Genomic DNA, 10,972 nt, shown 5'->3' with positions numbered 1-10,972 from the left:
CTGGAGAAAATGGCAACTTCAAACCAGGAGTTGTCAGCTTGCCAGCTCCAGATTGGGAAATCCCTGCAGATTTTGGGGATGGAGCCTAAGGAGGGTGGAGTTTAAAGACCTCAGCATGGTATAATCCCATAGCAGTCCATCCTCCAAAGCAGCTATTTTTCTCCTGGGTGACTGATATCTGGAGAGCAGCTGTAATTCTGAGAACTCTCCAGGCTACACATGGAGGATGACAACCCTAGTTGGAACCCTAGGCTCAGAGGTCAAACTCGGTTAGGGTTGCCAATCCCCAGGTGGGGGCAGGGGATCCCCCAGTTTGGAGGCCCTCCCCCCGCTTAAGCGTCGTCAGAAAGCGGGGGAAGGGGAGGGAAATGTCTGCTGGGAACTCTGTTATTCCTTATAGAGATTTATTCCCATAGAAAATAATTGGGAATTGATCCATGGGTATCTGGGGCTCTGGGAGGGCTGTTTTTCGGGGTAGAGGCACCAAATTTTCAGTATAGCATCTAGTGCCTCTCCCCAAGATACCCCCCCAAGTTTCAAAAAGATTGGACTATGGGGTCCAATTCTGTGAGCCCCAAAAGAAGGTGCCCCTATCCTTCATGATTTCCTATGGAAGGAAATGAAAAGGTGTGCCGTCCCTTTAAATGTGATGGCCAGAACTCCCTTTGGAGTTCAATTATGCTTGTCACAGCCTTGATCTTGGCTCCACTCCTAATGTCTCCTGGCTCCACCCCCAAAGTCCCCAGATATTTCTTGAATTGGACTTGGCAACCCTAAACTCGGTCATTTCCACTCTCTCCCCTTTGCAGACCTCCAGGTGGGGCCTGGATTTCTCCCAGTATTAGAAATGAGCTCCCAACTGAACAGGTCTCCGCTGAACTTCCTTCCCTCCCCAATGAAAATTGTACTGGCTGATTTTATTGTCTAAACTGTTTTTAATGTTTTATGTGGTTTAATTAGCTATTGGTTAGCCGCCCTGAGCCTGCCAGGGGAGGGCGGGATATAAATTTGATAAAATAAACCCTATCTTCCTCCAGGCAGACGTAGGAGAGAAAATGTTTCCTTGGGTGGATGTCATACAAAATTCTTTCCTTAAATGCAGCAAAACTGTGAAAGCATTTTCTCAAAACCCTGTGACAACATACCAGACATGAAGTGTTTGGAAATAACAGGGCAAGCCGCCCTATTAAAGACAACTTGATTACAATTATACATAAGGCGAACAAATAAAAAATAAATAGTTCGCGGGACTGGAAGCGCTTAAAGGGAGAACAAGGCCCAAGAAGAGCCAAGAACTTCCTTGTTCTCCCCCCCTCCCCTTTTCTCCACCATGGCCATTCTGCGTACTGTTCAGCAGGTGGCGCCAGATTTCGATTATTCCCGCCGAGCCCGTGAGGCAAGCTTCGCATTCACAGCCTTTAGACTTACACAAGCACACACAAAGCAGCTGGGCGAAGCTTTATCGGGGCTGCCGGTGTCTTCTTCCAACCCCAAGCCAGAAGCGACACTCGCCGCGGCCGCGCAAAAAAGGCTGAAGCGGTTGGCGTTCACAAAGAGCAGCAAAGACGAAGGTAAGCAGAGCTGGAGCATCCTGGCAGGCAAACTTAAGATGCTGGTCGCCTTCTTCCCTGACTGAAGGGACTGGTGGCATCCGCGTCTCTGTCTGCTTTTCTTTATATGCTCAGCTTACGAGGAGCGGAGGTGGAAGCTTTCTCTTTGGGGAGAAGGGGAGGGGAGGCTGGGGCCCCGGAGCTCACAGGTAGGTTGGGGCGGGGAAGAGAAACCCTACTTATTCCAGTCAAACTTTCCAGGGAATCTAGCCTGTCTTCTCCGTACCACCGCTGCCTTGGCAGTTTTGTTTCAATCACTAGGTTGCTCTCAGTACAATGGAAACCTTTGAGAAGCGATAGGAAGCTTCCACAGGAGCAGGTGGGAAAGAAGCTCAGCTTCGTCTTCACAAAAGAGGTGGCTGTCTACCACACTTTGCCCCTCCTAGTGGTATGGAGCTAGTTGTGTGTTCCATTGTGACTAAAACAGGTATTCTTCTCTCGCTCTCCCCCGCCCCTCACCTTGCTTTCTCTTTGCCTCTCCCTTTGCAGATGCATAGGATATTGGCAATAGTTGTTTGGTGTTTCCTGCAAGTGGAAGGCAGGCATCCAGAAATCATCACTGGTAGCAGCAACAATGGCAATTTCTTGGACAATGATAAATGGCTGACCACTGTTTCCCAGTATGACAAAGATAAATACTGGAACAAGTTCAGAGATGTAAGTACCCCCATATGTTCTCTGTCTGGAAATGGGGGAAGGGGGATGATGCCTGTGTTTGGTACCAGTGAATGCTGCTGTAGTTTAGGAATCCACACTGACCCTTTGAAATTAGCTGTGTTTGTGGTGTTAGTACTCTGTGTATGGTTAGCTAGGCATTGTTCCATTTTCCCATAGGGACTAACTTTCAAGGAACTTTTCTGTGCCTGTTTAAGAGATTAGTGACTGTGAAATGCAACCTGCAGGGGAAGATGTTATTTATGCAGTAGAGCCACAAGGTGGTAAACAGTGAAGATTTCTCCCAGATGCATGTAACTGAAGACTAGAGAAGTAATGTTTTGGGGAGTATTTGTTATGGTCTTTATATATAATGGAATATAAAAACTCAGGACTATTTTGACATGTACTTTGACTCCAGTCTGTATATTATATTGTAGTTCTGAGGACACTCCTGTATGGAAGGAAGAAGAAAAAAGTCATGAGTTATGACAGTTCATATGTAAAACTTTGAGATTTATGAACACTTTAGAATTATTCCCTGAGGTAGCCAACTAGGCCAGGATTAACAGTGAATAGGATGCAATGGACTTGGAGTGTGGAGTGGGTCAACCTAAATTAGCCCATTTAGAATGTTTTTGTTTGGGAGCAAGGATATGGTGATAAAACAGTCCTAGACTTTCTAACTGTGTCTGGCTTATATAGCTGGTGTATATCAAAGTAACACATGAAGTAAGATGGTTCTGCCATTTGGATTGTGGTTGGGAAACTTTTTGCCAACATGGATTATTTTTAAAAACCAACCATAGTGATTACCTGTTACATGTTATGCTTAGCTGGGCCCTTTTTCAAAAGGTAGGATATTGAAATGAAAATGGCTCATATTCATTTCCAGTTTCTGTAAACGCTGAAAGCTATTTTTTGAACTTGACTACATGCAAGTCAAGGACTTAAATATATTTATGTTTGATGTGTTATGTTTCAGTGGGCAATTCAGTCTGACAAATGATTGATCTGTATGCTCAGAAATCAATAGGAGACTTAGAGCTGAATCCAGGTGGTTCTGATTTGTAGCCTTAATTATTCAGCAATAAAATCTATTGTAGATTGTGTTTGTGAGCTAAAACAATCTTAATCATTTTTGTTTATTACATTCAAGCATGCAAATATTAGTGACTAGATAACAGAAATGAAAGTTTTAAAATGTAGATGGGCTGCTGCTGGTGTAGTTGAAAAGAGGTTACAAAGGATTTATTTTCACTGTTTCAAATTTATGCTTTTCCAATATCACCTCTGTACTTGGCTGGTAAGGAATGCATGTCCTTGCTCAGAAAAGAACAGGAGGCCACATACTCACTGGGTGAAGTATACATGCTCTGAGAATAGAAATTAGCAAAATCTCTTAATAGGAATACTTTCATTATTGTTGAAAATATATGTGTCTTACATATAAATGCAATGCACTTAGTAGCCTACAAAATTTTCATTATTTCACATTTTCTTTGATATCAAGCAATTTATGACAAATCCTTAGCTTGAAAACCTCCCCTACTTACTTGCCTAGAGGGCAAGTACTATAGATGAGTGAGTGGCTGTGCTCTGCTGATATATATATATTTGTATTTTCTACACCTCTTCTGCAGGCCAGAATACAAACTTTCATTTTGGTTTGGTTTGCTTTTGCTCATTTTTGAGCAAAAACTAGCAAAAGAATGAGAGGCCTTGAGCCAACTGAGCATTTAAAAAAAAAAATACTGTATCGGATTTTTTTTAAAAAAATCATTAAATAACTAATAGATAATTGATGGAGAATCTTCTATTCTCAATTATAATTTTTTTGTGCAAAAAATGTTGGGATGTCAACTACTTCATGCAATTACTTGATCTAGGTTATAAGAAGTGGATGGCTATTGATTTAGTTGTTTAGCATGACCAATTCTATGTCTAGATAAGGAAAGATATTATGTGTAATCTACTAGGAATTTATATAGCATGAGAACTATTGACATTAGCAGGAGTTATGCAAGATCAGCTTGCATTCATGCATAGGAAAACATTTTTGGGATTGTGTCCCAGAATTGTTGTGGATTGCTCAGCAGTTGTCATTCTTCTGCATCAAGAGCACAGAAGTGCACCTTATTCAAACGTGCAATTTGAATTTCAAATAATGTGTCTTTTAAAGAGTGGCTTGATTCTTGCTGCATGAATGCTGTTGACATTTGAAATACATGACAAGAAACTGTTAATGCGGGGGTTCAGTATATGTAATTGTCCTAGACCTTGACATTTAATCTTTGATAATATTTGAATGGCTTTCTTTTTAATGACTGCTTATAGAAAACATATATTGTGTGTCTTGAAGAAGAAGAATTGCAGATTTATACTCTGCCCTTCTCTCTGAATCAGAGACTTAGAGCGGCTTACAATCTCCCATATCTTCTCTCCCCACAACAGACGCCCTGTGAGGTAGGTGGGGCTGAGAGGGCTCTCACAGCAGCGGCCCTTTCAAGGACAACCTCTGCCAGAGCTATGGCTAACCCAAGGCCATTCCAGCAGGTGCAAGTGGAGGAGTGGGGAATCAAACCTGGTTCTCCCAGATAAGAGTCTTCATGCTTAACCACTACACCAAACTGGCTCTCGACATGTGTAGTTTCTCATTCCCAGAGCTGATCTAGACAAGATGGAGCAGCTGTTTCTCTGTTCACATGTCTGGCTCATATGTGTAAAATTGGTGTGTGGCTTACTTTACATGTATGGTGAGTGGCAGAGTGGCTAACTTTACATGTGTGGTGAGGGGCAATTTTTGCTCATCCTTCCTACTGTCAGTCTCCACACCACATCCCATGCTGCATCCCATTGGGCTCTCAAGAGTGACAAGAGGCTGCAGTAGGAAGAGGGATGGAGAAAAGAGCAAGCCTGCTTTACAGTCTTATGGATCCAATCTCATGTATGGTTTGGCTTGTTGTCTCTGTGTTGATAAAGGCTGTGAACTTGATTATATGTAAAGAATTCTTATTATCTGATCATAAATACACTGTTGTAAATAATTCCACATTCTGTAAAATATAGTGACATCTGAATTTCACAGAGAGTTTCCTTAATCAAATTCTCTTGAGTGCAGAGGGATAGCTAACTAATAGAGAGTGAGAGTGGGAAGGGGAGGATATATAAGGAAGAGAACAATGCACATGACCTGGGCTGGGAAAGGGGTTGGGTTCCTGGGGCTTGTTTGACTCCTGTCCAGTTAGTTGGGAATTTATATGAAGTTACAAAAGCAATACTTTGAATGAGGCATTTGGCTATATCAGGCACGTCCAACCATTTCTGAGCTTGTGGGCACCCTTGGAACTTTGAGAGGGAGTGGTGACCCCAGGAAGCACAACCCAACCAAAATGGTTGACATATATCCATGTTCACTTTGCAAAAAAATAACACAACGGGAATAAAAAGAAATGAAGGGAAGGCAGATGGTGGAGGGAGAGCAAAGAAACTAAGGAAGAAGGAGAAATGGAAAGGGGTATAAAAAAATGAAAGCCCAATGGCATATTGGAACCAGTGTTCCCTCTAAGCTGAGTTAGTGTGAACTAGCTCACAGATTTTTGGCCTCCAGCTCACATATTTTTGTCTTAGCTCAGGAAAAATAGCCCCAGAGCAAACTAATTCATGTAGTAGTTCACAACTTTAATACCAATAGCTCACAACTTTAATGCCAGTAGCTCACAAAGTACAATTTTTGCTCACAAGACTCCATGGCTTAGAGGGAACATTGATTGGAACTACACATTGGCTAAGGAAAGCCCAGGTGCTTACCAGTCCAGTTGCTCCTCCAGTGCAGCTGCTATTGCAGCCATAGAAAATGCCTTCATTTGAATTAGGGCAGCTGGTAATGGGCCTTGCCTTACAATGGCCTGACCCGCTTTCTGAATAATCCACTGGGTGCCTGGGAAAGTATTGGCAGGTGCCATGTTGGGGAACTCTAGGCTAGATTTTGCTTTGGTTTTCACACACAAACAGAATCTCCCTGAGAAGATTTAAGAATAAAATATGTGTGTGCTGCAACCTAATATAAATTATATTCTTGTCCTTTGACAAAATCTGTACTTTAGTTTGAATGAAAGAGTATTATGTTTTGAATCAAATGTTTGGTTTAGCAGTACTTAAAGGGTTATAGACAGAGGAAATAGTCTTGTTTCTATTCTAAATTGTATATTAAATACGTTTATTTTAAAGGCAGGAAATGTGAAGTGTTTTATACAGACAGAACTGTGGTACTGCTTTAATTTATATACAGTAATATCTGTACTACATGTTTCCTTTGAGCATTCTCAGTGGTGCCTTTTCAGATTAATAACATTTCCCCTTCAAGCTGGGATGGGGCAGAATTATATTCCTGAAAGAATTAATATACTTTACTTGACTTGGATTAGTGTGATGTCATCTAAATTCATTATTGCCTGGATTTGTCCATCTCACAATTCTTAGCTGTGCTGTGAGCCAAGCATCCATTCTAGTTGCTCTCTAGGTGCATGTACAGAACCTGTTTAACACTGACCCCTTTGTCTTGAAATTTTACTAATTTGCTGAGACTTTGTGAACCAGTAGCCTTTCATGTGTTGCAGAAGTATCTCCATAAGCCAGTCTTTTTTGGCTATTTTGTTCAGGTGTTTTGCATGTGGACTGTCCTTCTCTCTTCATCCAAAACCTTCTCTGTATCAGCACATGGGGAAGAGGTTGAGTTTCCAAGTGGCTATCTACCAAGTAAGGTGGAACGGCTTTAGGGCAGATGAAACCAAACAATTAATTTTCAGGGGACCAAACTATCAGTATGTGTGCATCCACCACCAGCATGCATGTGTTGTTACAAAAAACTTTCAGAAAAGCGAGGAGCTTGCCTTTAAAAAAAAAATTACTGAGAAAGCTCATACATTACCAGATGATTCTAAATTCAGCTTCAAGAGGTAGTTTATCCATTACTTATAAGAATCTCTGCTTGAACCATAGCTTTTAACAGGTATGGAAAGCATTTCCATAGTGAGACAAGTGTCTTCTTTTGTCTTGCAAGTTTTTAGCCTTCTGGGATGTCCTCCTGCTTTCAGTGGAGGCCTTTCAACATGAAAAATAGAGGAAATTTATCACAACTCTTTATACAAAGTTCCTGTTTCACATCATCATCCCAGAATGGCTGCACAGATTGAGCAAGAAGTTCACTTGAGGGGAATTTTTATTTATTTATTTTATCAAATTTATATCCCACCCTCCCCTAGTGGGGACACCCAAATTAGCCCTGTGTAATTCATCTCAGGGCTATTGAGATCAGTGACTTAAAGTCTTGGACTGAAGCAAGCAGAAGATATGGCATAATTGACCAAAGAACATTGTTGGCTCCTAAATTTTTTTTACCATGCTTGGTCAGTCAGAGGCTTACTGTCTTGCAGTTTCAGGAGCCAGTGTTGCATATCCCTTTGTCACCTGGAGTAAGAACTGAGTTGTGAACATAAGCTCTCTAGGTTAGATCCTATGCTAACACCAGACTGGTTTAGAGGCTGATTGGATCTAAGGTTGTCAGGTCCCTACCTTGCACCAGTGTGGGGTGGGTGGGCAATGTTGCCACAGGTGACATCTCCAATATGATGACCTCACATAGACATGATATCATCACACTGGAGACATTGTATGGTGACACTCTGGGGAGAAAACTCTATGGTTACCATAGAATTTTGCCCCAAAATACCAGCGTGTTACTGCATGATGTCCTTGGCTTGATTACATCACTTTCATGTGATGATATCACTTCTGCATGATGTCATCATGTTGGGGACATCACACAAGATTGTGGTTTTTGCGGGTGGGTGTTCCCCCCACTGGTTAGCTGGCCAGCGGTGGGCAGGAGACTGCAAAATTGGGGGATCCCCTGCTCCCACCTGGGGGCTGGAAACCCTAGTTGGATCTCCCACTTTTCATCCCTGGGGTAAAGAGCACCATGGTGGCAGGGAAGGGTATGAGGAAAAGGATTAAATGTTTCCACCACCAATACCTCCTACTGATTTGATTTCTTTCCCCTCCCCATGGCTGCTATATTTTCAAAACTACAGGAGAACTGATATTTATCTATGTTGAAAATGTATATTCTGTCTCTATAGGGACCTGTTTCAGGTGGCAAAAATGATACAACAAAATAAAACAGCAAACACTGAACAGCCTAAAATGATGTTAATAAAACAGTCCTCGACTAGAAGCAGACCATAAAATAGCTAAAAAGATTGGAATCTCTTATGTAAAAGCCTGAATATAAATTAATGTCCTGGCCTGGCATCTAAAGGTATGTAACACAGGCACTATATAGCATTCTTTCTCATCTAGTTGGTCCCTGGAGTTCTCGGTTCAAGCTTTGAGGTACTAAACATTTTATTACCATTTTTACCGTATTTGAAGAAACTCACGCAAACGGCTTCAGATAATGTAAACACTCTGATTTCATGTAGTTGTAGTTCATTAAAGTAGGATTGAAATTTTTAATCTACTATGCATCATGTGGTATGTAATAAAATGTAAAAAATAAAACAGGACTGGAAAGCTTGGGTGACATCACTGCTTTCTGTGGCCTTGCAAATGTGACAGTCTAGCTAAATGCATCCTGACATCTGAAGAGGAAAAATGGTATTTTGTTTCATAATACACTCCCACAGCAAAATGTCTGTTTGGCACAATGGGTTATGATGTGGCTTTCAACCCAGAAGTCATTAGCTCTGAAGATACAAGCAGTGTGTTTCTGTGCCAACTAAGTTGAATAGAAAAGCTCCCATTGATTTCAAGGCAGCAGGGTTACAGCCACAGAGTTCTGGAGTGTCAAATGATCAGAGTTTATCTAGTTTTGTACATAGCCTTCAGTCCTGCTGCTAAGCTATTAAGAAAAAAAATGTTTGGAAATAGAAAATAATTGGATGTAAGGACATTTAGAGCTCTCATTTTAGTGCATAGAAAAAGGAATGCAGATTTAAATTTGAACAAATAAACACAGAACCAGACAAGGGTTTTTATGTGTGTGTGTGTTTATCAGTACTTTTTAGGGCAACTTCTCTCAATATCATTGCTTTCTTTCCTTGTAAGCATTGTCCACAGCAGACTTGTTTTCTATTATCTTTTGTCTGGATTTTTCTTAGAGAAAGCAACCATCATTTGCTTCCTGAATGTGGATTTGTAGGGCCTGAACAGGCAAACTGCAGGGAAATATAATAATGCTGAGATCATGCTGTCTCTTCACGATAAGGGGCAAAGAAAATACTTCTGCTATTGCTGAATGGTTAGGCTGAATAAAATGTAAGAAACTCAACAATCTTTATGTGGAAGACAGATGCCTTCAAGGATGGAACTGGTTGAATGGGTAAATTGGACCTTAGCAAGATATACTTGAGCTGTGAATTGTTTTTAGATTGATGAAGTCTCCAAACATTGTCAAATAAGCAGGCTGTGGGCAAAATTATATGTCAGCAGTATTGTTGAAATCCTCAAGACAGATGGAACTAAATAGCCAAGACCATTTTTCTGTAACTCCTAATTAAGAACTTAGTAAAAGACAAACTGATTTGTAAAATAGATTATATTCTACTACATAAAATATAGTTGTAGGTTTTATATAGCTAACAAACAAACAAGTTTAAAAGAACATCACTCTATTGGGACTTCTTTCATCCCCCTGAGAATGCAAAGTGTGTTAGGCTACAGTGGTGAGGTGAAAACAAATCTGCTCAGCAACAAAGGCTCACCTGGTGATCTCGCCACCTTGCTACTGTATCAATGAAAGGGGTTATTATAGTTATTGGGAAGTGGTGGGGGAGGAGGAATAGAGAGAGTTCACATAACGTCCTGTTCACATGTGATTACAAACAAGAGCTTGTTATGGATATAAAACTTTGGAAATCCTTGAGCTCATGTGTTCCCTTCTTCCCTTAAAAACTTGTCATTTGTACCAAATGCTGAGGATATCCATAGCCTGGATAGATTCCTTTTCATATTTGTCAATGAATACTTCTCTTAACAGTCACCAGAGAGAGTTGAAATTCAGATAACAGGAAATTTAGCACAAAGGAGGACCTGAGCAGTTAGTAAAGATACATCCTGTAAATGGCATCTGGCATTATTTTAATTTTATTTATTTGGATTTGGATTCCACTCTCTGCTTGAACAGGTTCAGAGCAAATCACATCATAGATAAATAGATATATTAAAACAATTACAGACTAAAATACAGTCTAAAAACAGATAACATTAGGACCTCAGTATGCAATTTTAACTGGAATGACTGGATTCAGAGATCTTATCTGGGCCGAATAATGGTGCTGTATTATCTGTATACAGTAACAGCAGTAAATGATAAAATCTCAAAACCAAGCATTGCATCTGTTGAAGAACTGAAAATATATCCGTGATATATGGTAATTACAAAACAAAAGGAATACAGATGTTGTTCTCAGTGGAAATATATAAAAATTGGGCAACCCTGTGTGGCTTTTAATAATGTATCTTTTTATGATTGACGGCATTGTATGAACTGTATTTATTATATAAATATAAAATTAAGAATGTTCTCTTGGAAGAACTTTATTGCTTGTAGTTAAAACTTTTATTTTGGTTTCTCCCTTCAAATTCATGAATATGTCACTTTCTTGCTTATCTTGTCAATGGCTCTATTGTGTCAGCCTGACATCTAA

General features: G+C 40.4%; 1 protein-coding gene across 1 annotated transcript in view; it reads left to right on the top strand.

Moving 5' to 3' along the window:
• Window positions 1-1,336: 1,336 nt before the first annotated feature.
• SPOCK1 (SPARC (osteonectin), cwcv and kazal like domains proteoglycan 1) overlaps window positions 1,337-10,972 on the top strand; it is a 975,317-nt gene continuing 965,681 nt past the window's right edge. The window contains exons 1-2 of the mRNA XM_060240415.1: window positions 1,337-1,571; window positions 2,100-2,267. Of these exons, the coding sequence (XP_060096398.1) occupies window positions 2,100-2,267 (168 nt within the window). The 5' untranslated portion in view covers window positions 1,337-1,571. The remainder of the gene's footprint in view (window positions 1,572-2,099; window positions 2,268-10,972) is intronic.

This window comes from Heteronotia binoei, chromosome 5 (genome assembly GCF_032191835.1).
Source record: "Heteronotia binoei isolate CCM8104 ecotype False Entrance Well chromosome 5, APGP_CSIRO_Hbin_v1, whole genome shotgun sequence".
Classification (NCBI taxonomy): Eukaryota; Metazoa; Chordata; class Lepidosauria; order Squamata; family Gekkonidae; genus Heteronotia; species Heteronotia binoei.
The sequence above is the reverse complement of the archived record's forward strand: the minus strand, read 5'-3'. Positions and strand labels throughout refer to the sequence as shown.